Below are 26,298 nucleotides of genomic sequence, written 5' to 3' on the forward strand. Positions count from 1 at the left end.
ATGCAGGTGTATGCTAAATCTGTAAATGTACTAGTATTAGATTAATCGGCTTAAAACATGTTAATAAGAAGAACTGAAAACGAATGAGATTTTTGTCTTTTTTTTCTTTTGCAACAACACTCATTTAAAAAGAGAGTTTCATATCCATAATTAGGTAGTTGCTTTTTTATATGTATAGTTTTGTTTCTTCCGTTAGGCAAAAAGATTCGATTCATATATCCTACCTCCACCGTTGATTTCATATAGTAATAAAAATCAATGTTTTTACATGTAATATAATATGAAGTACTATGATGTACTAAGTATATTAAAATGGATTCAAATGTGTCCAAAAAAAAAAAAAAAACAAAAGAATAATAAAAATATATTGAAACAGTTACAACTTACAAGACGGGAGAGGGCATGAAGCAGAGGACAAGAGAGGACTCCCATCCAACTGGCTCAAAGTTTTGGTAGAGACAACCTAATAACGACACTTATTTCTTCACTACACTTTACTTTATCACCAACTCTTTTTTTTTTCTCTTATCACCAACTTGAAAATCAAATTTTGAAAAAAAAACTTGTTATAGTTTTTTATGTCTAACATTAATCAGGAAATAAAGAGTAGAGTGGTCAAAGATTTTGTTTGTAATATAATGTGTAGTAATTGTTAAAAACCCAAAAAAAAAAACAAAAAGGAAAAATATATGTGATTGAGACGAGAGAGATTTCCAATCAAGTGATTGAGAGTGGTGGGAAGAGAAGAAACTACGTAAGCTAATTTTTTTTTTTTGGACAACACGTAAGCTAATTTTATTACTACAAAGGAAAGATAAAAAAGAGACGAGAGTAGTTTATGTAATTATGCATTTATGATGTAGTACTTTTTTTTTTGACTAAGCATTTATTAGACATTCACCACTTCGCTTTTAATTTTAAAATTTGAAGGAAGGAGCCAGAGGTATCCGTATTGTTGTCTTCATTACTCTGTAAACTCTTATTGGTAAAGAAAACAAAAAACTGTGCCACAGTACAATAAACACACAAGACACAATAGTTGTTTGTTGTATTTGTATATATATGTAAGTATATAAAAAAAAGCTTGGGATGTTTATAGTTAAATGTGGTGATTAATGCAGCGAAACAATTAGAATTTGTTGACTAAAATTGTAATGTGTATGCATTTCATCATTAACTCGAACATCATAGTAGTTTTTTAGTCTTTTAGTATATCAAATTTTGACCATGTATCATCTTTGGCATTTTAGATTTGATTGCTGTCATTTTTAGTTTATCTTTTTATGACAACCACAACTCATTAAGCTTTTTTAAATTTTTATTCCCAGTTAAAATAAACACTAAGACAAAAGAAAATTATTAAAAATCTCTTTGTAGGATATATTTGCATGTTTTAATTTCAGTAATTAAATATGCCCAGCTAGATAAAAAAAAAACCAAAAAAGTTAAAAAACAAGAAAATTCCAAAACTGAAACTCGTAATAAGAAAATCCCAAAAGACGAAAATACCCCAAAGATTATAACCATATTTACAAATTTCTACCACCACACACTTCTTTCTCTCATCATAAACCGCCGCCGCTTCACATAACGACACACGCGTTTGGATTCTCATCACTAAAAATCTGTGGCGCGTGGGCTTGAATCGGGTACCCATAAGGCCCACCTGGATAATACCCGTACCCGTAAGCAGGCTGAGCCGCCACATACTCCATCATATTCACTCCTTCTCCTCCGCCTCCTTTATTACCACCAGACTTCTCTTTCCCACCACCACCGTCTCCTCCTCCTCCTTTCTTCTTCTCTCCAGCTTCGTTACCATTCTCTTTATCTTTCTTCGGTGGTACAATCTCCACAGTACGTTTCAGCTTCTCACTTAAACTCTCAACAAGCTTCTTCACATCCATTGTTCCTTTAACCGTTACCAAATTCTTCTCTTTATCCATCGTTAAACCATTAACACCTGCGTTTTCACAGAGCCATTAGCAAAGAGGCCAAAACAGAGAAAACAAAAAAGGCAAAGAAAAAAAAATAAAAAACGAACCTTTGGTTTTAGTGACAGTCTTTTGGATTTTACCAATACAACCTTGACAATGGAAGTTTAGCTTCAGTACCGCCGTTGTTACCGGAGTCTATAATAAAAAAAAAAACAAAAAACATTATAATTTACTAAAAACATTTGAGAATCAGATTCTTTCACAAAATGAGATTTAGATTACCTCTTTGGGTTTTTTCTCGGACTCTGCTTTCTTCTTCTCCTCTGGTTTGTTTTTGTTGTCATCATCGTTTTTGTTTTTGTTGTCTTTGTCCTTTTTGGGTTGAGGAGAAACCAAATCGACTTTTTTCTTTGTCTTCTCTTCAAGTTTCTCCCTTAGTTTAGCCGGATCTAAAGCTCCGGTCACCGTTAGTTTCCCTGTAGCCGACTCCGATTTCACAGTCTCAACACCTAAAAAAGAACACATTTTTATGGAATGTCAAAAAATAAAACCAACAAGATAGGAACTTTTTCGAAAAATCAAGTAACAAGTTCCGTGGAATGAGGATTGTTACAAACGTTCTGAATATGAAAGATTGGAACTTTTTAACAGAAATCGAAATGGGGATTTGAGAGATGGTGAAGAAGAAGAAGAAGAAGAAGAAGAAAAATCAAACCTTGGAAAGAGCGAACACATTTGACGATTCGGGAAGCGCAACCTTCGCAATGCATGTCAACCTTCAAAACGACGGTGACGGCTGCCGTTTCGTTCTTCTTCTTGTTTCCGCCGTCATTGTTGTTATCTCCACCTTTCTTGTTGTTGTTGTTGTCTCCTTCGTTCTTCTTCTGCTTAGAAACAAAACAGAGTGAGCAAATGAAACCCATTAATAAAAATCTGATTTTTCTTTTTCTTTTGGGAGAAAACAAAAATAAAAAACGAGAGAAGAAGGTTGAGAAAAGATTTGACTCAGTTACCTCGCCCATGGTTGGGTGGTGATGACTCAGTTGTTAGAGAGAGAGAGAGAGAGAGAGAGAGAGAGAGAGAGAGAGAGAGAGAGAGAGAGAGAGTAGTGGGAAGAGGATTGAGGAGGAAGTGGGTAGAGACAGAGTCGGAGGAAATGGGAGAGAAAGATGAAACCTTTCGTTTGTATTTATAGTCACCAACTTTTTTTTTTTGTGGAGTCGGTTATGGTTTTATGATGATGATGAATGTTGAATGAGTAATGATGGACCATTTCATTATGTTTGTTGTATATGTCTATGATGTTATGATGTTACTACATAAGCTTTTTTTGTTTGTTTGATTTGGTCATTTCCACGAATATGCGACGGTCGACTATATTCATTATTATGCATTTTTTTTGAAAATAAAATCATACAACTTTTTCCATCAAAGTAGTCTCTTCAAATAACGCTGATGTAAAAAAAGAAAAAAATGGTGAAATTATGCAAATTTTCATTTTAGTCTTGTTTTACCAAAATCATATTATTGAGAAAGTGTCATAATCCTTTTAATTTTTTTTTTTTTTTATAATTGTGGATTTTTTGTATCCCAATGTTGGAAAGAGGTATCTCCATGTAAAACTATATGATGTGATACGCCTAAAATCAATGTATCGTAATTTTGTAACTTAAGAAACGATGAAAAAAAGTAGACGAAACGGATTTATTGACATGAATCACATGATAATCAAGTTCATAAAGTGGACATCATAAAAAAAAATTCCTAAAACCAAAATCATGGGCCCTGTAGAGTCTAGCTAGAGGTACCCAATTTTTTTTTCCTTCTACGTAGATTCTTTGGGGCCTCAATAGCCCTATTCAAAAACTGAAATTACATATAGTTGTATGTGTGTTGGGGTGTGTTCCTTGTTGTTATTATATAGAGAGACTCAATACAAAACCAGTGTGGATTTTATATAAACCTTTGGAAGTTTATCAAATTAATTTTCTAAGAACACGTTTTCAGATTTTTACTGAGAAGAAGATATATATATGATGTTGTTAATTTTATTTTATAGATGGTTTAGGAGAATTGGTTGCAATGTAACGATTGGGTATTTGAAAGGAAGTACAACGACAAATCTCACCAGGACGACAGTATGCCACAAACCTATTTTTTCTTTTACAATGCTCTGGACATATTTGACTACATTCCTCTGGAATAAAATGTCTGGAAAGGCTTCCAAAATGCACATATGGTGGACTTTGAGGGCTCTGGTCTCCGTGATTAACAAATGGAGTTTTTCTCTCTATAACATTTTTTGCCATAAGATTTGATACACCTATTAAACAAAATTAAAACAAATACAACAATTTAGTCTATATACTGTTAAAAAATATGCTATATGTATCTTTATCTCACTTGATAGATAATATAAGCTTACATGATGAAATAAGAATTACAAGAGTGAAACATAAGAAAAGTGTCTTCATTTTTTTTTTTTTTTTAAACGTAGAGGAAATTCGTTTGAAATTATGAGTTTGAAGTTAATTGAAGTCAAATTGTACCATATTTATATGATGTTATATTTATGTTACAAACAAAAATTAATGCTATTACTAACGTACGTAACGTTTTTCTAAGAAATGAGAGTTAGAGAACTAGTAGTATAAGTCTATACCCTCTAACTTACTGTTTCAGTTTAAAACAATTAATTAGTAATCAATTCACAGTTGTTACTAATCAATTCTGTAATAAAAACACGTATGTAGTACGTAATAATAGATTTGGAATACGACATGAATATTGGACTTTTTGATTCCATATTTAAAAGCTTTTGTTTCAGTCCAACAACTTCGGGTTGATGTGTGTTGCTCCTCTCCGATCCTCAACGTCCACCGCCAGATTTATTCTATTTTCTTAGGAAATACATATAGTATATCCATTCAAAAGAATTACATATCATTGTTTAATCTTATATAAATAAGATCCACCTCAAAGTCAAAACCATGAGAGATCGAGAGAGAATTAGAGATTTGACGAAAATGATAATTTCTAAGTTAAAGTGATCATCTTAAAAAGAGTGATTATACTTTATACACAGTACTAGCCAAATTGTACGAGACCTAACCGGAAGATAAAACTAAAATAAACCAACACTGATAATCTCTAATACTGTATACTCCATTAAGTGATCACAATCACTGATACAATGATATTTGTTTGTTCCTGTGTTTTTTCTTTAAAAAACTAATATAGAAACATCTATATATTACATACTGATATTAGTAACCAAAAAAAAAACGTCTCTCTTGAATACATACAAAGGTATAACTCAAAAACCATATTCCGCTTAGCATGATCAGTAGATACATGCAAAAAATATGTGTTTATAGTATGAGTGATGAATGATGCACCAAAAATTGAAGCCTCTTTGTGAAAGATAGGCTCTTCTTTCATGTAATAAAAGTGTATATATTACACTTTTAATTATGCCTAGGAGGATGATGACCAGGGTTGCTATAATCGGCCGTTAAACTCGCCGTTTTGGTGAGTCTCTTCTTGCTTTTTCCTTTCCTCACCGTTTCTTTACTCTCTATCTCTAAAACATTCTTCTCATTTGCCTCTACCTTCACATTTACATGTTTCAACATCTTTCGGTTTTCAACTACATCTTCAGCAAACTAAGAATACAAATGATTGATCGAGTTAAAGTTAATTGATCCAAAAACCAATCTGTCTAATTTTTACTTCTTCGCAAAGAATATATATACATGGATTGAGAATTGAATAGTAAAGTATGTACCTTGTTGGCAATTTGAATACTAGTGCTTTCCGTTTGTAGAGCTATATATAGAGAAATTTTGATAAGTATACGTTTATACACTAACACCGCCGAAACATACATAGAAATAAAGTAATGTATATAGACGTGTATGTAGATATATACCTTGGCGATTAATGTATGAATTGGAGACCACCTTAGCGTGTAGTTGCAAAACGAAAAATATCAAAAGATAGCAAAAAACCCTTATGGACACCATTTTTATCTTCCTTTTTCCTTTCCTTGGCTTGATGTACGTATAAAATTGTGTGTGGGTATGAACAGAAGAAGACTGAACTTGTGTGTTCTATGAGGGAGAAGAGAATATGGGATGTTATAAAGAGCGACAAAAAGTCCAAGAACAAGAAAAAGAGCGCAAGGTCAAAGCTAAGCTAGTATTCCAATAACCTTTGTAATCTTTCTTGTTTTCTTTTAAAAACTTACATGATTAGTTTATAGTAGTAATATTAATGAAATAAATCAAGATGGGAAATGCGATAAACCGTTTTGAATGTTGATTGTCTAAATAAAGACAAAAATAACAGGTGCCAAGTCCAATGTTGTTCAAAGCCTTGGTTTTAGGAATCCTTCTTGTATTGTGTTTTGAATTACATATATAAAAATTCATTAATTTTTCCATGTGATAGTAGTACTTACTGATTACCTTGTATTATGTTTTGATGGATGGTGTGTTTAAATTACGTGCCTTTTTAGAATGCTTCCTCCGTTTTTCTGATATAAAATAGAGTATTATAGAAAATACGATTTAATTACATGTATCACACATGCAAACATATCGTATTCTAATTAGAAGAATAGAAGGCCGTTACTAAACCCTAGAAAGTGGTCTTACAAGTTGATTAGTCAAATTGTCGACGTAGTTTTCAACTACAATTAGACCGGATTGGTTTTCGTACCAAACCGAAGACATAATTAAGAAATGTTTAGTATTAATCTACAAACCAAATGTAAAAACATAACTATTGATAAAAAATAATGATATAACATATATGAAAGGATTCTTGATAAAAAAAAATAGGTTGGATCGTGAAATAAATAATAGAATTGGAAACTACATAATTATATTTTATTATGCAATTGCAATATTTGCGATTTCGGTATAGGTTAAAAAGACCAAAAAATAAAATTAAACCAGCACCGGCCAAGAAATGTAGAAGACCGACGACCGGATCATCTTGTTTCTAACAGTCGTTTTGGGATACTAAAAAAATCTCATGTGGATGTGAAGAATGAGATTATAATTTATATAAAGTTATGTAAATTTCAAAATTGGGTTTCACTTTCCAAGAACATCATCACGTGATGCTTTTCTAGTCACCTTTATAACAGATAAATTATTCTCACTTTTTTTTTATTTTATAAATTCTAACCTCAAATTATATATAAAAATATAAATACACATAATTCATTTTTTTCTTTTGCCCAAAAAAATAAATAATAATCATTAATTTTTCTTTTTTTTTTGTCTACCACATAATGATTCTCAATATTTTGTATGCAATATTAGTATTTTTTGAATTTGTAATTTTTGTTTATCTTTAATTGGTTCAATGTATTACAAAATTTCATAATTTTATTGATTTTCGATTGACTATAAGAAGTTTCAGGCAAGGATTACAAATATACTTAAAAAAATAAAATGATCGGAGGTCAACAGCCGTATGGTTGAGACTTAGAGAACTGTCACATCCCCAATGGGTATTTTTAAAAAATCATATTTTCCCACCATTCGTGATCTTAATATTTCGTATTATTGTAATTCAAATTTGTCTTATTAGTTTTTATTTGAGTATTGTTGAAAGATATACACCATGGTTATTACTCTCTCTGTTTCACAATAAGTGTCATTTTGACACTTTTTTCTTGTTACAAAAAGAATGTTATTTTATGTTTCCAATGCAAATTTTAAGCTTAAATCTTTTTTTTATCCCTATTATTTGAGCTTATTAATTAGAAAGAGAAAAAATTTTAGTGTATTTATAAAGGGTAAAACAGAAATTTAAACAATTTTCTTAATTTATGTGCATTATCTCAAAATAACACTCTTTGTGAAACAGAGGGAGTATTTATTAGGACATTGACAATTTTCATATTATAAAATATATCATATTATTTTCTAGGAAGATACAAGTTTTCAGAGTCTCATAACACATATATTAAACCTACATTAACATAGGATATAAATAAGTCTATATATTATTCACTTTTCAAATTTTTTTTTTAATAAATATCAAATCTAATTCACATAATTATTGAAACAAACATGTATATATCAGATCAAGTAAAGTTGTATATTTTTTATGAGGTTTAAATAAATATATATACCATTATCGTCAGTAATGATATTTTCATTCTAATATTCTTAATAAAAAAAATTATATTTCAATTTCAAATTTATATAATTATTAAAACAAACATGTAAAATCAAACAAGATAGTATTTTCTTTACGAAGCTGGTTACATATAGACCATTCCTTTTATGGTTTTGTGAATAAAACATATAAATCTTAAGTAAATTAAATTATTATTTACTTAATCATATATGAAAACATGTACGAGGGTGTATTGAAACCATGATTTTAGAAGATTTTATGGGATTTAAGAAATTTAGGATTTGGAAAGATTTAATGAAAGTTTTAGGATATTTGGTGGAATTATTAAAAATTTTGTTTTGTGATTTGATGAGATTCAAAGGAATTTTGATGGGTGATTTTAAAAGACTTTAGAAAAAAAAAAGGATTTGATGAGATTCATAAGGATCCCGTATAGTTCATCTCCTCTATTACCAATCTCTTGCATCTAGAGACTTTTTATGTATATAACAAAGAAAAACATAATCTAAAAAATGAAAACTAATAAACAGAATCTTGTATCTCCTCCTTCTCTTCGGAGTAGAAAGAGAAAAAGTCAGAGAAGAAAAAGGAAAAAGTGAAAAAAAAAAAAATTTCAGTCATATTTTCTGGGAAAAAGAGAAGGAGGAAGGAGAAGAACATATATGTGAATGGATTGAAAGGCTTCGTTTTCAGATTTTTCTCTTTTTGGAAAAGGTTTTTTTTTTCTTCCTCCGGTGGTTTTTTTTGTTTTTTGTTTTTGTAAAACAAATATCTCAAATATCATCCCTATAAGTATGATTTGATAAGTTGGATTCCTAGTGTAAAATAGTATCCAAAATCTCCCAAAATCATAGTTATGGGTTTTTAAAGAAATATAAAGTTATGTTTTCAATAACAGTTGATTTCATATGATTTTTAAAAATTATTATTTGAATATTGAATAACAAGAGATTTTAAGTGATTTTGATTGATTTTATAAAATCTCATTTTCAATAACAGGAGATTTAGAAAGAGATTTTAAAATTCTAAGTTGAATAACATGTGATTTTAAACAAAATCTAAAATCTTCCAAAATCATGTAATGCATAAAAGAATAAACAATAATAGAAAAAGTTCTTACCACACTATTTTATCCAAAAATCACTTGGTCACACCCATTTATTCATGATACCTGTTAATTATGATCGTATAATAACATGTTTTTTTAACCAAATATCACGTTATTACGTATAATCACACAATTTCACTAAAACAAAACAAAAAAGTTTTGGCCAACCTGCACCAAAAGTACTCCTCCCCATTTTTACCACAGTCAATATTCCCCAGTAAACAAAAAAACTCGAATCAGTTCCAACAAGCCCATTTAACTCTGGCCCAATATCGCATGAATCAGTGGCACTTTTGTAATTTTTTCGTCCATTAAATATAAATTAAAAGCGAGAGAGAGAGATCCAATTCAAGGCCGGAAAATATGGCGGAGATGTCTTACCTTCAGATCCACGATGCTAACGATGCCGTTTTCAACCACCACCACCACCAACGCAGTCTACATGATCACCTGAGAGATCAATCCCTTCCTCAGATCCTCGATTCGCTTCCTCACTGGGTCCAATCTGACAACGTCGATCTCTACGTCTCTGAATCCGATTTTTCTTCCGGCCACGTTACGGTTTCCGATTTAGTAGAATTCACGGCTGACGAAGGTCTTGATCTGCTCAATAGGCGTAGCTTCGTTATGGATCTGTTTCACCAGCGTGTCGAGCAATCTCATGTAAGTCCCCTTGGTAATGACGAAATCGACGATTTCGAAAATTACGAGATACATGAATTTGGATTGGAGTTAGAATCTAGTAGCGGTTTCGTTGATAATAGTGAACTTGTTGTTAACCTTAATGAACACGGTTTCGTTGATGAGATTGAGATGAGGTTATTAGGGTTTGAGTCAGGCGATGTTACAGTTACGGTGGAATCTGGTTTTGATTCTGATGATGGAGATGAGCCAGAGGAGGAGGAGGATAGTGAGATTTGGGGAATAGATTTGAATGAAGATGATGAGTATGTGAATGATGATGCTAGTGTGACATTGCCTCTTTGTTGGGACTCACTTCAATTGGAAGAGTTAGGAATGAGCAACGAGGAGCTCGAGTGGGAAGAAGTTGATGGTGACGATGAAGAAAGGGAAGTTTTAAGTGTTTTAGCAGAAGAAGCTGATGATAACAATTCAGTATCTGTCTCTGTTACAGCCACAATCTCTTTAGAAGATCTAGCTATAAGTGAGAGAAGGGGAAGTAGTAGTCTAGGGTGGGAAGTTTTGTTGAATTCTACTAGTCTCGAGTTTAACCTAGATGATGCAGAAAGCAACATGGAGTTATACATTGATGATATTGATCGTGAGGAAGAAGATGATGATGATATTGATCGTGAGTATGATATGTTGTTTGAAGCTGAGATTTCATCTGGTCTTGGTAAGCCTCCAGCATCGAAATCATTCGTAAAGAATCTGAAAGTGTTTCCTTTGACGAATGAGGATGTGATGAAGAACGGTGACGGGATGTGTTGTTGTGCGGTTTGCAAAGAAGAGATGAGTTTGGGTGAGGAGGTTGCAGAGTTGCCTTGTAGGCATAAGTATCATAGTGAATGTATTGTTCCGTGGCTTGGGATTAGGAACACATGTCCTGTTTGTCGTTTTGAGGTTCCTTCAGATTAAAAGACTGAGCAGGATCAAGGTTTTTGAAGACCATAGGTGTTAACAAGAGAAGAAGATGATGACTTACTTGTGTAATTAATATGATAACTTGACTTTGTAGGTCTTAACTCTTAAGAGCCTGTAGATTGTTGAAGATAATCACATCTGTTATATGAACAAAATTATTCGTATTTTTATTCTCTCTTACAAGATTTGTTATTCTTACATTCAACAATCCAAACTTGAATTGAGATATTGGCTACATTTTCTAAGCTATACGTCATTAAATCAATTGAACTGGCACATTTTGATGATATTGGCTACGTTTCAGCATGTAAAATTATTTGTTTAGTGTTGTTAGACTGTGTGATGTGATCTATCAGCAAAATCTCAGTAGATCATAATCTTGTTTTTTAAGAATATTCCTTGTTCGTGTCATTTAACCATCTAAAGATTCTTTTGCTGTAAGCCTGTAAGTGTGATATGAGTATTGAAGACATGAGCTGGATATGAACCTCTCAGTGGGTTCAAGTTGGCTGAGACGAAACTTACATAAAAAAGAGAGTCATTGTCCGTTTCTGGATACAAGACATTGCCTCTATGTAACGTTAATCACACTTTTGGTTCACATTTTCAAAGCTGTTAAGCATCATTATCTCTCTTTAATTGATGTGTGAATTTAGCCTTGAAATTCAAAGTTTATTCCTTAATCTCTGTCTGGAAACAACGCATTAATGTTTTTTTTTTTTCTTTTGACTTTATTTGCAGTAGGTTGTATTTTACTATCGGGCAATATTTTCTTCTTATATGATTATGAATCCAATTACATAAATAACTAAAAAAGGAATGAACCCAAACAACCTTACAATGTTAGCATTATCTTTGTACAAGTAGGTAGACAGTTAGATTAACTTACGCTAATGGCACTAAGGTAATATCAATTTGGAATCGCATTTTCTTTTTCTTTTTCTTTTTTTTGTTTACTTTTCCTAATCTTAGGATTTTCTAAATTGACGAATAGACTTGGTACAGTAACATTGTGAGTGAAAATAGCTAAAAACGTGCAAGTTAGCATCCACCGACCTCTTTCGTTACGAAGTCATGATGATGACACAAACATTATTGTATTACACACGCTTAAAGGAATAAACAAATGAGTTGAGTTGAACACAAATAAGAACAATTAACATATATCTAATATTCATCTCTTTTTTTTTATAGATTTTCAAATGATCAAAACAATTTTATATGGAGAGATTGTGTTGATAGATCAAGTTAAATATGACTAAAACGGCTCATCACGTATAAAAATGTTGTGAAATAAATGATGTACCAGAACAATGGAAAAAAGAGGCTACCTTGAGGAACAAAATGCCCACAAGAAAGATACACTAACCTTGACAAAGATGTAAATAAGTGAAATTTTGTCAAAAAGTGTCACTAAGATAGTTTTGTTAATGGAAAGTTTTAAATGCTACGCAAAAATTGTAATTACAGTTGTCTTCATGCAAAGTAAATTTATTTGTCATTTATATAGCCTCCTCCACCAATCTTATGTTAAGAGCCTACCTACACATATCTTATGTCTCTTCTCTAACGCAGCCAATCTCTCTCTCATTCTATCTTTTCCATCTGTCACTTTTGGTGTTTCTGATTCCTGCATCACAGAGTATATTCAGTTTGATGATTAGAAATCTAAAACCCTACATGGAGTCTGGTGTCCATCGTTCTCATTGTTTCGATATATTTGAAGGTGTCCCATTACAAGACGACCATTTTAACTCAGCATTCCTACCAAACACCGACTTCAATGTCCAATTGCAGTCAGCCTCGACACGCAGCAACAACAATCAGTCTCAGTTCGACGCAAATGCATTAAACATTTTCCATAACGAGGGTCTTCTTCCAGAAGAAAGAAGGGCGAGAAGAATGGTCTCTAACCGAGAATCTGCAAGAAGGTCACGTTTGCGCAAGAAGAAGCAGATTGAAGAGCTTCAGCAACAGGTTGAACAGCTCATGATGTTGAATCATCACTTGTCTGAGAAAGTCATCAACTTGTTGGAAAGCAACCACCAGGTCCTGCAAGAGAACTCACAGCTGAAAGAGAAAGTCTCTTCCTTTCATTTGCTCATGGCTGATGTGCTATTACCCATGAGAAATGCTGAGACCAACATCAATGACCGCAATGTGAATCATTATCTAAGAGGAGAAACGTCAAACCGTCCCACCAACAACAGCCCCTTTGGTAAATAAGATAAAAGTTTCATATCCCACTCTTCTCGTTCTTGGTGTGGTTAAGTTTAAGCCAGTAGTACTGTGATTGACCCATATATTTGTGAGTTCTATACGACTACACTGCAACTACTTACTGTCATTTATGTATAGATTATAGATAACAACACTGCAAATAGCTATTATATATTGGTTTCACAGTTACCTTACCTCAATCGAAACTGTGCATCACATTACTGGTCTATGAAGCAAATCAATTTTAGCAAAAGGTTCATTCAAACAATGTCAACACCAAAAACGAACTAGCACATGCATTTTTGGTTTCTTGCCCTACATCAACAATTGTCCTTCTTCTCTAAGACAGTACCTCCATTGGAGATTTGACCATTGGGTATCTCTGCAGTAGCTGAATCTACGCTATCTTCTTCTAGCTCTCCTAGTTCTTCTACTTCTCCTACTTCCTCTACTTCTTCTACTTCCTCAACTTCTGCTTCTACTTCTGCTTCTGCTTCCACTTCTGCTACTTCTGCCTCTACTTCTTCATCTTCAACAATGCATTGTACAGGGTCTACAAACGAAGCAACCGGGTCTGCAAACGAAGCCAAAGAAGGCCACCTGAAAGCATTAACCAAAAAACCAAGATGATAAAAGAGTATTATTCCCAATTACAACACCCTCTAACACTCATATGACAAGATCTCTGTTTCCAAAACACCAATCTAAATTGCTTACTTGCTTGAATAAATGGTTGCTCCATCAACTGTTGTTATCTCCTCATACATATCATCTGAAACAACAACAACAACAACAAGACCCAAAAAAGATCAAATCTTTATGAACTTTTCGACCCCAAATAACAATGGGAGACAATATGAAAACAAACTAACCTCCAGAGAAGTACTTCTCCACAAGAAACTGCTTAAACCCATCTTCGTAGCTTCGATACTTGTCAGCATACTCTTCGCTTTCGAGATACCTTAAAAATACGAACTTTGGTGTCAATTTAGGTTCTTTAACACAATGCACCAAAAAAAAGTTTTGGAATTTTTAGAAATTACTTGTGAAAAGATGGTTCTTCATGAACCAATTGATCTGTTAGTATTCCGTTGCTGTTCACCATATCCTCCGTCTGCAACACAATCAGAGTTATTATACAGATCGTAGTGTAAATTAACACTCTTTAGGGAGAGAGCAGAAGTACCGTGATTTGGGGCGGCGGCGGAGAGGGAAGTGCGACTGAATTCTGCGGCAGTGGCTGATGTTCCGGCGGAGGCGGTATCGCCGGAGATGTGGCACTCTCGCTCGTCATACGTTTCAACTCTGGGGTTTTTTTTTTTGAAAACCTTTTGACTGATGACTTTGAAGAAGAATTGTGTAGTGTATGTATCCTTTTAATTTAGTGAAAAGCTAGGGGTTTTTATTATCTTTCTATAATAATAATAAAAAAACTTATACTAAAATTTGATTTTGTATTTTTACAAAAATGAAAACTAAGTTAATACTAAAATTTAGTTCTTTTCCCGCTTAATTAACTAATTTTATTTATGTTGGATTATTCTCTACTTGGTAAAATTCGATCAACTTTGTAAAAATTAAGGAACCATTTGATGTGTGTTTACGTACTATATAAACAATTTTATATAGAAATGATTATACCAGCATACGCATGGATTTTGAAATACTATATTATATATTTATAGGTATGTGGAATATTTATAACAATTAAAATTGATTTTTTTTTTTTGTATTGTACTAATTGTAGTTTAGGTAGAATAGTTAAAATTGAAAATTAGTATTGCATTTTAGGTTAAAAATATATAGTTTAAATGGAAAGAAATCTTAGGATAATATGTATAGACGGAACAGTAAAACTTGATTTTTTTTATTGTGTTGGTACCGGATCCCACACTCCGACTCAAATCACAAGCGACCACTCGGTCCACTAAGAGGTGAAGCCCACACTGATGTCTGAAGCCTAGTAGCGAAGTTGTCACTTTGGGCGTCATGAAGCCCGAGTGTGGGAAAATAAGTAAATGCTAGCGAGCTAATCAGAAAGCGTAACACATAGAATTTTTGTTACAGATCAAGTAAAATAAATTTTGCGTGAATGATAGACCAAAGATCGCGCTAAATTAAATGTAGTAGCAAGTAGAAAAAAAATGGGTTGTGATGCAAAAAGAGAGATAGGGCACACATAAAAAGCAATAAACATTGATTTGGCAATATTCACTCTAATCAGCACGCACTACTTACGACCAATTTGGAGCTCGTTACGACGAATAAGACATCCTCACAAACCTTCAGTAACCTGGAGAGTGCTGACTCCGACTCACATATTGTAGTTTAATGAAATTGTTAAAATTGAATTAGTAGTGTATGTTCAGGTTAAATAATTAAAATGGAAAAGAAGTATTTGTAACATGAACAGATAAAGTAGTTAAACTTGAGATTGTATTGTATTCTAGGTTAACTAGTTAGAATGGAAATATTTTTTTAGTAAATTTAGGTTGAAAAGTTCAAATTCAGTAAAATAAAAAAAGCAAAGGAAGAAGGATCTTTGTTTGCATGGTAAAATAAATCTTAGTTTGTAGAGATCATACGTATGGGGAGCCAAAATACATCAGGATAGCTTTTTCCCATTCATATAGAATTTTGAGCAATGTCAGTAATCAGTATAATGCAATCGTCTGTCGAACCAATTGATTCTCCAACACTAAAGTTGTTGTTTATTATAAAGTGATAGTTAACATTTTATCTTACTAAATTAGGTGAACTAGTGGTGAAATGTATCTTTTTTTACCTTCTAACCCACTATGTCTTCGAGTGGGTTGGACCTAATTACGAGGCTTTTTAAGTTCGGCCTTTGTAATTTGACGTGAAAACAAAAGTTGTAGCTCTCATCCATCTCTCATTATCGTCAAAGTAAAATAAACATGGTTCTCTTATAAATAACATAAAACCTACCCAAAATACGGCTCTCTTAATACCATCATGATGATTAGTGTTTGTTGGTGTTACGTTGCATAGATATAAGATTAGGACATATGAATGAATAGATTTGAAGAACATTGTGTTTCCATGAATTTATATTATTTGAGAACTTTACCGGCTAATTATCATACTCCCTATATAGTATCTTAAACCTTTGAACACGACAAAAGAGAGATTGATACATTTAAAAAACATTCAATACGGCAAATGATTTGGAACACTCAGAACAGATCTTTTAGATGATGAAATTGATGCTCTCAACTATCCGCAATATGTCAATAAAAATCGCATTTCGACATTCACAACAAACAAAAAACAAAAGACATCGACCTTTCATATTGAAAACAATCCTAAAAAATCAATCCATATCAAAATATATCACAATCTGTTTGTTATCTAGCTAGCCGTATGTGTGTGCGTATATTTGTATGTATGCGAGTATGTGTACAAATTGAAGTATGATAGACGAGAGAGCTGTGTGAGATGTGATAGGAGATGAGCCTGATGGGTGGCCCCAATGATCACGTGACAGTTGTGATGATGGTATAAAACGAGCTAGGACCCATGGGCCTGTTGAAGACTTTGCTATCTCAACCGACCACCGACGACTGAACCTTGAGCATTGATGGTGACCTTTCCACTCAACTCACTGACACACCTCACCTCGTCGTTTTAGCAAACACTCTCTCATATGTATTAGGAGGATACACAGTATCTCTGCCTTAAAATAGTATATTATTGATCATACCATTTCTATAACTAATTTATAAATATCGTTTTTTTTCATAGTTCTCAATGCTAAACAAATTACTCATAAATTCTAGATGGTCGTATCAAATTTCGGAATTTATTGTATAGATAAGATGAAAAAGCAGGTGTGTGACTGTACCAATGTACCGTATGTATATGTATTTTGTAGGCATAGCCGTATTAGTATGGTCCGTATGGATTTTGAATTTGATAGTTCTCTTGGCTAGCCAAGGACACCTGTGTGTACCAATTATGCAATTAGTGTGCAGTGCACCTCCTATGTCTCAGTGGGGTCAACCTTTTTTCCCCCTTCATTTCTATTTATTATATTTAATGTTTAATTTACTGATTATTTTTTCTTGGCATGAATGATACTCTGAATTTTTTTTTATTTTTTTTTTTGTGATAAAAGGATATATACTCTTTTTTTTTTTTGAGCAATACTATACTAGTAGTTTTCCAAAAAAAAAAAAGCACTACTATAAGTCTATAAGGTAAACCCAATTATTTGCAAAAACTGACGAGTCGTTTTATTTATTATTGCATGTGTTTTAAAAAAATAAAATAAAACTCAGCTGTTCATATTTTTAACAGATATCATATTTGATATTTGATATCTGATATCCGTTATATGATTTTATCAACGTTTTAAAATCACGCAGAAAAATCTCTTACCGCCGCTTTTTGTTTGTTAATATTAGTTCCCTTAAAATTAATAACCAAATAATATTCGTTGCATATGATTTCTAAGCGAAGCCAAATCTGTCAAGTTGAAGGCCAAACATAAAACGGACTAGTGAAATGAAAAAAATGATTTCATTTGTTTCTTCAAACAGTCGACATTAGAAAAATACTTTGATGCGTGCAGTGTGGACACTGGACCGTGCACATGCATGTGAGGCATAGGTGTGTAGTTAATGTTTTTGACGGCCACGAACAGGTACAGAAGAATCCGTGTGAATGTTACAAATTACAATAAGATTTTGTGATAAGTATAGCCACGTCGTATCGAAGCGCATGTGTGATGAACAAGGTTCTTCTTGCATGAACACTATAAATAAAGGATATACAAGACGTTTCTATATATTTATTTATGTCAATTCGATCACTTCTTTTTCCAAAATGAAATCATTTTGTTCAGTCGCAGAATTTAGACAATGTTAAAATATGAGTAAAGTTCAATTAGACATCTAAGATAAGCATTTTACGGTAATTAACTGATTGTCATATGCTATTTTCAAACATGTGTATAATTGCATTAACCATCTGGTTCAGTTGCTCAAACTAGAACGAAGATTTTACATAGCAAAAATCACTACAACGATCTCCATCTTATAATTCGAGTCAAACAATTCGACTTTAATTTTTTTTTTTTTAAAACCCTGGAATAAAGAAAAATAATAGTATAACAAAAGTTTGTTTTTGTCTTTATAAAAAAAAACCTTTTTGTGGCGACATTTTCCCGAAAAGCACACAAATTTTAAAATATTGACGTTAAATTCATCATCTTTGAGCAATATGTACTGAAAGCTATGTGAGGTTCTTCAATATCGGTCGATTGTGTTAGTTCTGAGGACAATGAACGATTTTCATTATGGTGCATTTAATTGTGGTCATTTCGATCTTAATCAGTACTATCAATTATTTCATTAGGGTACAAAATTACGCTTAATAAGTCGTCGTCTTATATTAGTAATAAGATGATGAAGAAATGTTTGATCAAGTGCTTTGAAATTCTCTATCTATGAGTGACGGCTCAGTTTCTTCGGATTGTCTTTGAATGGCTTCCAATGCATGTAGTTTGGTTACCGCACCTTATCATGTGCCTCCTTCATTCTCTTCTTTAAGGTTGCCTTTAAAAGGCTTCCACATTATACATGGACTGAATATTGTGAATATATACATTCTTAACCAAAAACAGAAAAAATATATATATAGTACAATAAGTTATTGTTTTTTAGTGTAGAAAACTGGAAAAAAAGTTAGTTAATTAGACACAAGTCACATACAGCCAGCTTAAGGACCAAACTCACCAAACCCAAGGTTAAAGCCATTAAGTTTATTATCTTTGGAGGTCTATCTATATTTCTAGTCTATTATTTTCGGCAGTTGGTATAATTTAAGTGACTTGATATTCTAGTAATTACCATGTCTCTAATTCGAGATCTCATAACCTTCTGTATTAATTAAAAGATTTGTGTCTTGTCTTTTTCAGCAAAACAAATTTGTTTAATTTTTTTGGGCAAAAAATTTGTTAAGAAATATTAATATCGTCGTTATCAACGGAGTAGTTACAAAAATATGATTTTGTTATTACCATTGTATAATCTATATTACTAAAACGATACGAGCAGTATATAATACTTCATTGCTTTCAATAATAGATATGTCAATACGAGCAGTATTCATCACTGTCTTTGATTATAAAAACACAAACTATAGATATGTCATTCATCGCTAATTGTTATCACTGTCATGCATCTATGAGATATGGAGCGATGAGCATTGTATTACTATATGTCTCCATGTCACTATTGTTGTGTTTGCAGTTTGCACTTTCCACCCGACATTTGCTTACCCACTTTAGTGGTCCTATTTGCTCTTTCCACTAAAATACTGGTCGATTTCATAATTTCTGAAATTATACGGACATCATCCAATATGAAATATGAAAACCATGGATATTTCAAGGGATATATGTACGTTCAAATTAATGCGAACGCTGATCCCTTCACATTTTATACAAAATGTTAAAAAATTATCTTTGAGAAATAATTTATATATCTTACATAGTTTAATTACTCCAGTTCAAAAAATACAAATATGGTAACTGGACACCAAACGTGAGACTATATTTGGTTCTACCAAATATGAATTATAACAAGGTACGGCATTTTGGTTTAAACTACGGGTTTATCTATCATATGTACTATAAATATTTTGAAAGGCCTATTAAACATTCATAAAACCATAGACTGTAGATCTAAATTTGGTTAGAATGTACTAAAAAAATAGTTGCGATTACTTAATATGACAACCGGACAAATAATTGCGATTACAAGTACCGCATTTGTACACATACGCTACATTCTCATACCAAATAGTTTTATCATTCTTAAGAGATATACGGTGACGTGGTACAAGAGGAACCACTGGAACAGGCCACAGGGCTCTTTGAATCAGCAGATAAAGCGGGGTGGCCGACAAGTCGACAATCCAATTTATGTGGATATCAAACGCTTACGTTTATTCACCCTCCACGTGCCCTCTTATCCATCCATATCAACCGCTTAGATCATTCCTTCCCAATTCAACAAAAATCTTGCCCCACTATTATTATGATTAGGGTTAAATTTGTTATGCGTTCCAAATCCATCTTTTCAACAAAATTTCTTTGTGAAATTGACGTGTTAATTAAAAGATTAGACTATGATGAATCAGTTATAACTCAAACGGAAGATATCTATTTTGGAAAGAAAAAAAATTAATATAGTAAGGTTTTGAACGAAGGAACTGTTGTACCACTATATGACAATTGTTAAAATCACTATTCAAGTTTAATGTAATATTCGTGCATCTGAAAGCGATATATACGCTAAAACTAAGTACTATAATAAATAATTATTGAAAGATTGGCTTTGTAATTAAATTGTGGCAAGTGGCAACTATATTTCACTGTTCAAACCTTAAACTTACAACAAATGTTAGACGATATATGATAGATGTTAGTTTCCTTGTAGTTGAAGCAAGGGATTTTACCTTTTGACATTGCCTCCATTATATTTCCAATACAAAAAGTTTCTGAAAACAATGCGCAATCAAAAGCTCTACGCGTAACTTCAAATTCCAAAAGAAGCCTCTCGCGAAAATACCTATTTATGTTTTTGTTTCAATTTCACACGCAAAGTAAAATTCCATACTTATATAGTATTTAATTACAAAATCATAAGTACATAAGAAATTATTCTTTTTTCAAGCAACGTAGTTCAGTGAGACTAGACTATGGCTATGAATGGCTGCTGGTTTTTAACTGGTTTTTAGATTTTGGTTTTTAGCTTTTGGATTTTGGTTTTTGATTTTTTTAGTTTTTGATTTTTGCTGTAGATTTTAGTTTTTGCAAAATCTTGAATAGTGACTTGATTAGTTTTTGGTTTTTATGTATAATAATTATTTTAAAAGTAATAAAATAATGATTATAATTTTTATTAAAAAAATAAAAAAATACAATGATGTAGAAAAAAAACATACGTTTATTGCATATAGAAAACATATTACTGCAAAATTACTATCATCATCATCGAGAACTCCATAATGATGCAGAAATTTCATCCCGAATCCCTTCCATATACTGCATTGGAGTATTGTTTTGCTCTAATTCTTCATCTGAATCAGAATCTTCTTCAGCTATATTACTAGCTATGCGGTCTGAATCGAAGTCAACATCTCGTAGATTTGATAACCTAATAAAATTATGTAATGCCATTGTTGCAGCAATAACTTTTCGTTGAACATGTATGGCATACCTTGGTTTTTCTCTTAAAACTCGCCATTTTGCTTTCCATACACCAAAAGTCCGTTCGATGACAGATCGCAGTGAAGAATGTCGTTTATTGAACATTTCTTTGTGACTACTTGGTGGTCTAGCTCTATTATATTCGCTAGGATGGTACCTTTCCCCTCGATATGGAGTAAGGAATCCAGGTCGAAGAGCATAACCAGAATCTCCCAAATAATATTTGCCCATAGGTGGAGTTGGAAATTGATGATTCCCCTCCATCGCTAGCATTAGAACCTTAGCATCATGAGCAGACCCGGGAATACCAATATACGCATATGTAAACAACATGTCCATATTGCATATTGCTAAGATATTCATACTTGTGCCGCTTTTCCTATTCCAATATTTTTCTGAATTTTTTCCCGCAACAGTGACCGGAACATGTGTTCCATCTATTGCACCAATAAAACCTCTAAAGTAAGGCCAGTACCTTCTGTCAGATTGTAACTTTGGATGAGGTTGATTGAGCTCTTCTGGACCAGGTCTAAGCAATTCAACCGCCATGTGTTCGAGGGCATTCAACACTTCGTGAAATTTTCTGCCTATGGTTTCTTGTGAATGACCAAATATTTTTCCAACATACCTCTGAGTTCCGTTTTGAGCGCATATGGTGAGAAAAATTGCAACGCTTTCCTGGATGCTTACTTCATCGGTTTCCATCAAGTGATGGTCCTCCTTAAGTTTTTCACATAGTTTGATGTACACCGGTGGATACATCCGAATTATGTCGTAGCATTGTTTCTCATGACCATGAATTAGTTCATATACGTATCTTCGGCCACGTTCTGGATCTTCATTCATCGGTCTCCTTTCTATACTCATGGAGTAAGGATCCATGAATGATTCTCCAAAGTTAATGCTTCCATCTTCTGCCTCATCATCTTCAAGCATTCTGTAAAACGCTTCCCTCTAAAAAAAAAAAAGAATAATGAATTACTAAGGTGAAAATAGAAGATATTTATTAATTTCAAAAACAACAGAAAAATAAACAATCATTATTCTAAGCCAAACTAAAAACATTCAAAAAAAGTGAAATAAAAAAGTTTTCTTGTGATAAATATTATTCATTAGCCTATTCAGCTGTTCGGCTTATTCCCGCTGTCCGCTCGAGATATTTGATCCTAGCATCGTCATTGGGTAGTGTTAGATAAACACGTGCATGCGTCTTGTTGCTTTGAAGCACACTCACCGCTCCCCAATATAAAAAGAGTCATATTGAAGTCCAGAGAGTGTTAGTAGCGATTCAATTGCTCGTTCCAACTTGTTATTTTGGGCTTGCTCATAAATTTCTGTTCGTTTCTTGTAAGCGTCATTTGTCACTTGATTTTCGGTTGTATATATTTATTTGTATGCCTATGGCCTTGAATGGCAGTTTAATTTCTAAGACATATCACAGAAATTTAAAAATTAAAAACTGCACCAAAGTTGATATGTCTTAGACTCAGTACGAGAATAATTTCTAAAGATTAAATACAATTTATATACCATATATATATATATATATATATATATATATACGTAAACACTAGTCAACTCATTTCAAAACATTTTTTATATGATATGGGATTAGAGATTAGTAGGTTATTCAGACTTCTAATTCACTGTTTTGCAGAAGAAAATAATTTAAAAAAGTTTCTTGGGAAAATATTGATTTTAAATTCATATTTTATTAATTACATGATCTCATGTATATACATTCGTTAGAAGATACTAATCATTTTTCTTTTTTAAAGTTTAGTTAAAAAAATCATTCGCATTAATATTTTGACGCTTTTGGGATTCAATATAATTCGATGTGAAACTAAAAGATGTAAAAAACACCATTATTTTTTTTTTAATAAAATATTTTTATCAATCATTGGATATTTTGATGCGACTCTTTGGGCATACAAATAAATATATACAACCGAAATATAACAAATCGTTTAAATGCGAAGATATTAATATTTAATACATACATAATTTGATGGGGCCAAATTTTTGGACTCGAAGCTAACTTCTGAATACAGCCATGCGAAGGGATTGTAAAATACAAAATATCGCATGGGCAGAACCGTCATTTGAGAAATAAACTGCCTGTTCGGACATATGAAAGATATGCTCTGTCAGAGAGTTTCAGAAGAAGTCTTTCCCATGCTTACCACTTCACCTCTCTCTCTCTCTCTCTCTCTCTCTCTCTCTCTCTCTTCCTATTTCTCTTACATTCTCCACAGTAATAACCTCCCAATTCGAAAACCCAAACTTGCTTAGATTGTATATTTTTCTCTCTACGAAATGCAAGATATTCATGATTACTCGATGACCGGAGGCGGCGGTGGTGGAGGAGGAGGAGGAGGAGGGAGGTTTTTCGGTGGAGGAATCGGCGGAGGAGGAGGTGGAGATCGGAGGATGAGAGCTCATCAGAACAGTATACTTAACCATCACCAATCTCTCAAGTGTCCTCGTTGTAACTCTCTTAACACAAAGTTCTGTTACTATAACAATTACAATCTTTCTCAGCCTCGACACTTTTGCAAGAACTGTCGTCGTTACTGGACTAAAGGTGGTGTTCTACGTAACGTCCCCGTCGGAGGTGGTTGCCGGAAAGCTAAAAGATCGAAAACAAAGCAGCCTACGTCTTCCTCCTCTGCCGACAAATTACCAACCACGACGCAGCAAGAACATAACGTGGAGGACAAATCGAGTACGGGATCTCACTCTAGCAGCGAGAGCTCTTCTCTCACCGCTTCTAACTCTACCACCGTCGCCGCCGTATCCGTCACCGCGGCGGCGGAGGTTGCTTCGTCGGTTGTTCCCGGTTTTGACATGCCTAATCTTAAACTGTATGGTAACGGGATCGAGTGGTCGACGTTGCTCGGACAAGGCTCATCGGACGGCGGAGTTTTCTCGGAGATCGGAGGTTTTACTGCGGCGTCGGCGATCGAAACGACTCCGTTTGGATTCGGGGGCAAGTTCGTAAACCAAGACGATCATCTGAAGTTGGAGAGTGAAACTGTACAGCAGCAACAGTTTGGGGATCGAACGGCTCAGGTTGAGTTTCAAGGAAGATCTTCTGATCCAAATATGGGATTTGAACCGTTGGATTGGGGAAGTGGAGGAGGAGATCAAACACTGTTTGATCTAACTAGCACCGTTGATCATGCATACTGGAGTCAAAGTCAATGGACGTCTTCTGACGAAGATCAGAATGGTCTCTACCTGCCTTGAGTCTCTCTCTCATAGCATCTTCTTCTTCTTCTTCTTCTTAACCCCAAAAAAAAATAGTATATTCTATACACATAAGGTAAAAAAAAGTTCGATGAAGTGGTTTTTATTTTTATTTTATCATAATGGGTTTAAAACGGGATTTATTATATAATTATATGACTGCTTGTAAATTTTTTTTCCCATATATAAACTTTACTTCTCTCGTTTTTTTTTTTTTTTTTGGGTTAGTTTTTGGTATAGTCCAAGAGTGCGAATTTACATGGCATGGTTTTAATATGGCTTAGGTTCAGTTTTCGAACTAGCCTTTTTTACTTATCGTTGTATATTTGATAAGGTTTTAATTTTTCTGGGATATTTTTTTTCTTTCTTTTGTTTGTTTTCATTGATGTATCTAATAAATTTATATATTTGATTGGGGCATACAAAATCGTACGTCGCTTCTGCTTCTTTGTTTATGTGTTTTTCTTTTACGTTTGATTATTTAATTGTTTATGTGTTCTTCTTAGTATGACTCGCTAATCATTAGTCATTAAGACTGTGCAGGTTCAATGTAGCTAAGTTCCGTCTAATTGCTTAAGCCGTGTTAGCACTTACATAAATAATATGCAAAATTCTTATCTTATCTTATAAACATATGATTAGAAGCGGATCATCTAGTAATCAAATAAACAACTATATATTCAAAATCACAGCTTCCACTAGGTAATAGAAAAACTTAAATATGATCTTCTATTATAGTATAATCCATTTCTCTTAAACTATAATATAACTAATGATTAACTCGAAAGAGTAATCTCTTAGGTTTGTTGTTGACAGAAAAAAAAAAAAGAAAAAAAGAGACAAATATTTTTTTTGTTGTAATGGGAATAATTTGAGATTTCTGAATGGGCGAATTATAGAAAAAGTTTATGAAGGGGGAATTGTACGGAAAGGAAAGAAACGAGAGAGCCGTGCCGTCGCGTAGGAACAGCGCAAAGCAACGGACGAGCGACTTTGCGCATGGGACCCACGTGTTAGTGACGAGCCTCATGGGCGGCATTGTGATCCACGTGGCTTTAGAACTGGAACCCACTTCACGTGTCGTAACGTCAAATGGCTGACGTACTTATATGGAGGTCGGTTCGTCGTTTTCTCTAACACCAATCTATATCGCTCGCTCGTAGAAGAAGGCTTCAAACTTCAAAGATCTAATTAGATAAAAGAGTACGGATCGTCTGATTGTGGGCCGTTAGATCAGTGAAAACGCAGAGCACGTTAAATACGTCGTTGGATTGGATTGGATTGGGTGACACACCCTCCGAATCAATGGTGATGATGTTGAGGGGTCCATATTAGGTAGGTGGTGGTCATTGTAGGGAAACACTTGAGAGGAGAGTAGGTCCACAAGGACATGTGCATAAGTTATAAAATCTCATACAAATCACACACGGGAAAGTTTGGTTGGGCGGTTGGGAGAGTTTGGGATTGTCTGTGGGTTGGTGTATGACTCCACCATGTTCCCCTTAATCATCGTTTTCGTTTTATTATTGTTTCATGATTTCTACTTGTATTTTTCTGTATTTTGTTTCGTTGATGGACTCGATCGTTTGACAAATTAGAGGACATTAATTCATAGCTATTCTATAAGTCCACTCCTATATATCATAACTATGATGGTTACACTTAACACAAACCACAAGTTTTGGTGGATGGTTATTACTTAAGAATACTGTCTAGATTCTAGAAGTTAGTATTCTTCTTACAGATAATGAATGATAAACATTGCTTGATCACCGCCT

General features: G+C 33.3%; 7 protein-coding genes across 7 annotated transcripts; 3 read left to right on the forward strand and 4 right to left on the reverse strand.

Moving 5' to 3' along the window:
- On the reverse strand, window positions 1,342-3,106 carry LOC104738252 (heavy metal-associated isoprenylated plant protein 3-like). Its single transcript, XM_010458458.2, has 5 exons — window positions 2,951-3,106; window positions 2,653-2,821; window positions 2,220-2,446; window positions 2,045-2,132; window positions 1,342-1,963 (listed from the first exon to the last, which is right to left on the reverse strand). The coding sequence occupies exons 1-5, from the start codon at window positions 2,957-2,959 to the stop codon at window positions 1,584-1,586; spliced, it is 873 nt and encodes a 290-aa protein (XP_010456760.1). The 5' UTR covers window positions 2,960-3,106; the 3' UTR covers window positions 1,342-1,583.
- Window positions 3,986-4,445, reverse strand: LOC104756738 (putative defensin-like protein 224). Its single transcript, XM_010479379.1, has 2 exons — window positions 4,363-4,445; window positions 3,986-4,260 (listed from the first exon to the last, which is right to left on the reverse strand). The coding sequence occupies exons 1-2, from the start codon at window positions 4,409-4,411 to the stop codon at window positions 3,986-3,988; spliced, it is 324 nt and encodes a 107-aa protein (XP_010477681.1). The 5' UTR covers window positions 4,412-4,445.
- LOC104738258 (E3 ubiquitin-protein ligase Praja-2-like) lies at window positions 9,543-10,975 on the forward strand. Its single transcript, XM_010458462.2, has one exon. It carries the CDS (start codon window positions 9,568-9,570, stop codon window positions 10,801-10,803), a length of 1,236 nt encoding a protein of 411 aa, XP_010456764.1. The 5' UTR covers window positions 9,543-9,567; the 3' UTR covers window positions 10,804-10,975.
- On the forward strand, window positions 12,361-13,088 carry LOC104738273 (basic leucine zipper 43-like). Its single transcript, XM_010458474.2, has one exon. The coding sequence runs from the start codon at window positions 12,466-12,468 to the stop codon at window positions 13,033-13,035; it is 570 nt and encodes a 189-aa protein (XP_010456776.1). The 5' UTR covers window positions 12,361-12,465; the 3' UTR covers window positions 13,036-13,088.
- On the reverse strand, window positions 13,183-14,361 carry LOC104738266. Its single transcript, XM_010458467.2, has 5 exons — window positions 14,216-14,361; window positions 14,073-14,143; window positions 13,902-13,990; window positions 13,747-13,801; window positions 13,183-13,629 (listed from the first exon to the last, which is right to left on the reverse strand). Exons 1-5 carry the CDS (start codon window positions 14,321-14,323, stop codon window positions 13,350-13,352), a joined length of 603 nt encoding a protein of 200 aa, XP_010456769.1. The 5' UTR covers window positions 14,324-14,361; the 3' UTR covers window positions 13,183-13,349.
- Window positions 21,050-22,204, reverse strand: LOC104756748 (putative nuclease HARBI1). The gene has a single exon (XM_010479390.1). It carries the CDS (start codon window positions 22,202-22,204, stop codon window positions 21,050-21,052), a length of 1,155 nt encoding a protein of 384 aa, XP_010477692.1.
- On the forward strand, window positions 23,453-24,574 carry LOC104738281 (dof zinc finger protein DOF5.4-like). Its single transcript, XM_010458479.2, has one exon. The coding sequence runs from the start codon at window positions 23,588-23,590 to the stop codon at window positions 24,518-24,520; it is 933 nt and encodes a 310-aa protein (XP_010456781.1). The 5' UTR covers window positions 23,453-23,587; the 3' UTR covers window positions 24,521-24,574.

The sequence above is a fragment of the Camelina sativa genome, chromosome 2 (genome assembly GCF_000633955.1).
Source record: "Camelina sativa cultivar DH55 chromosome 2, Cs, whole genome shotgun sequence".
Classification (NCBI taxonomy): Eukaryota; Viridiplantae; Streptophyta; class Magnoliopsida; order Brassicales; family Brassicaceae; genus Camelina; species Camelina sativa.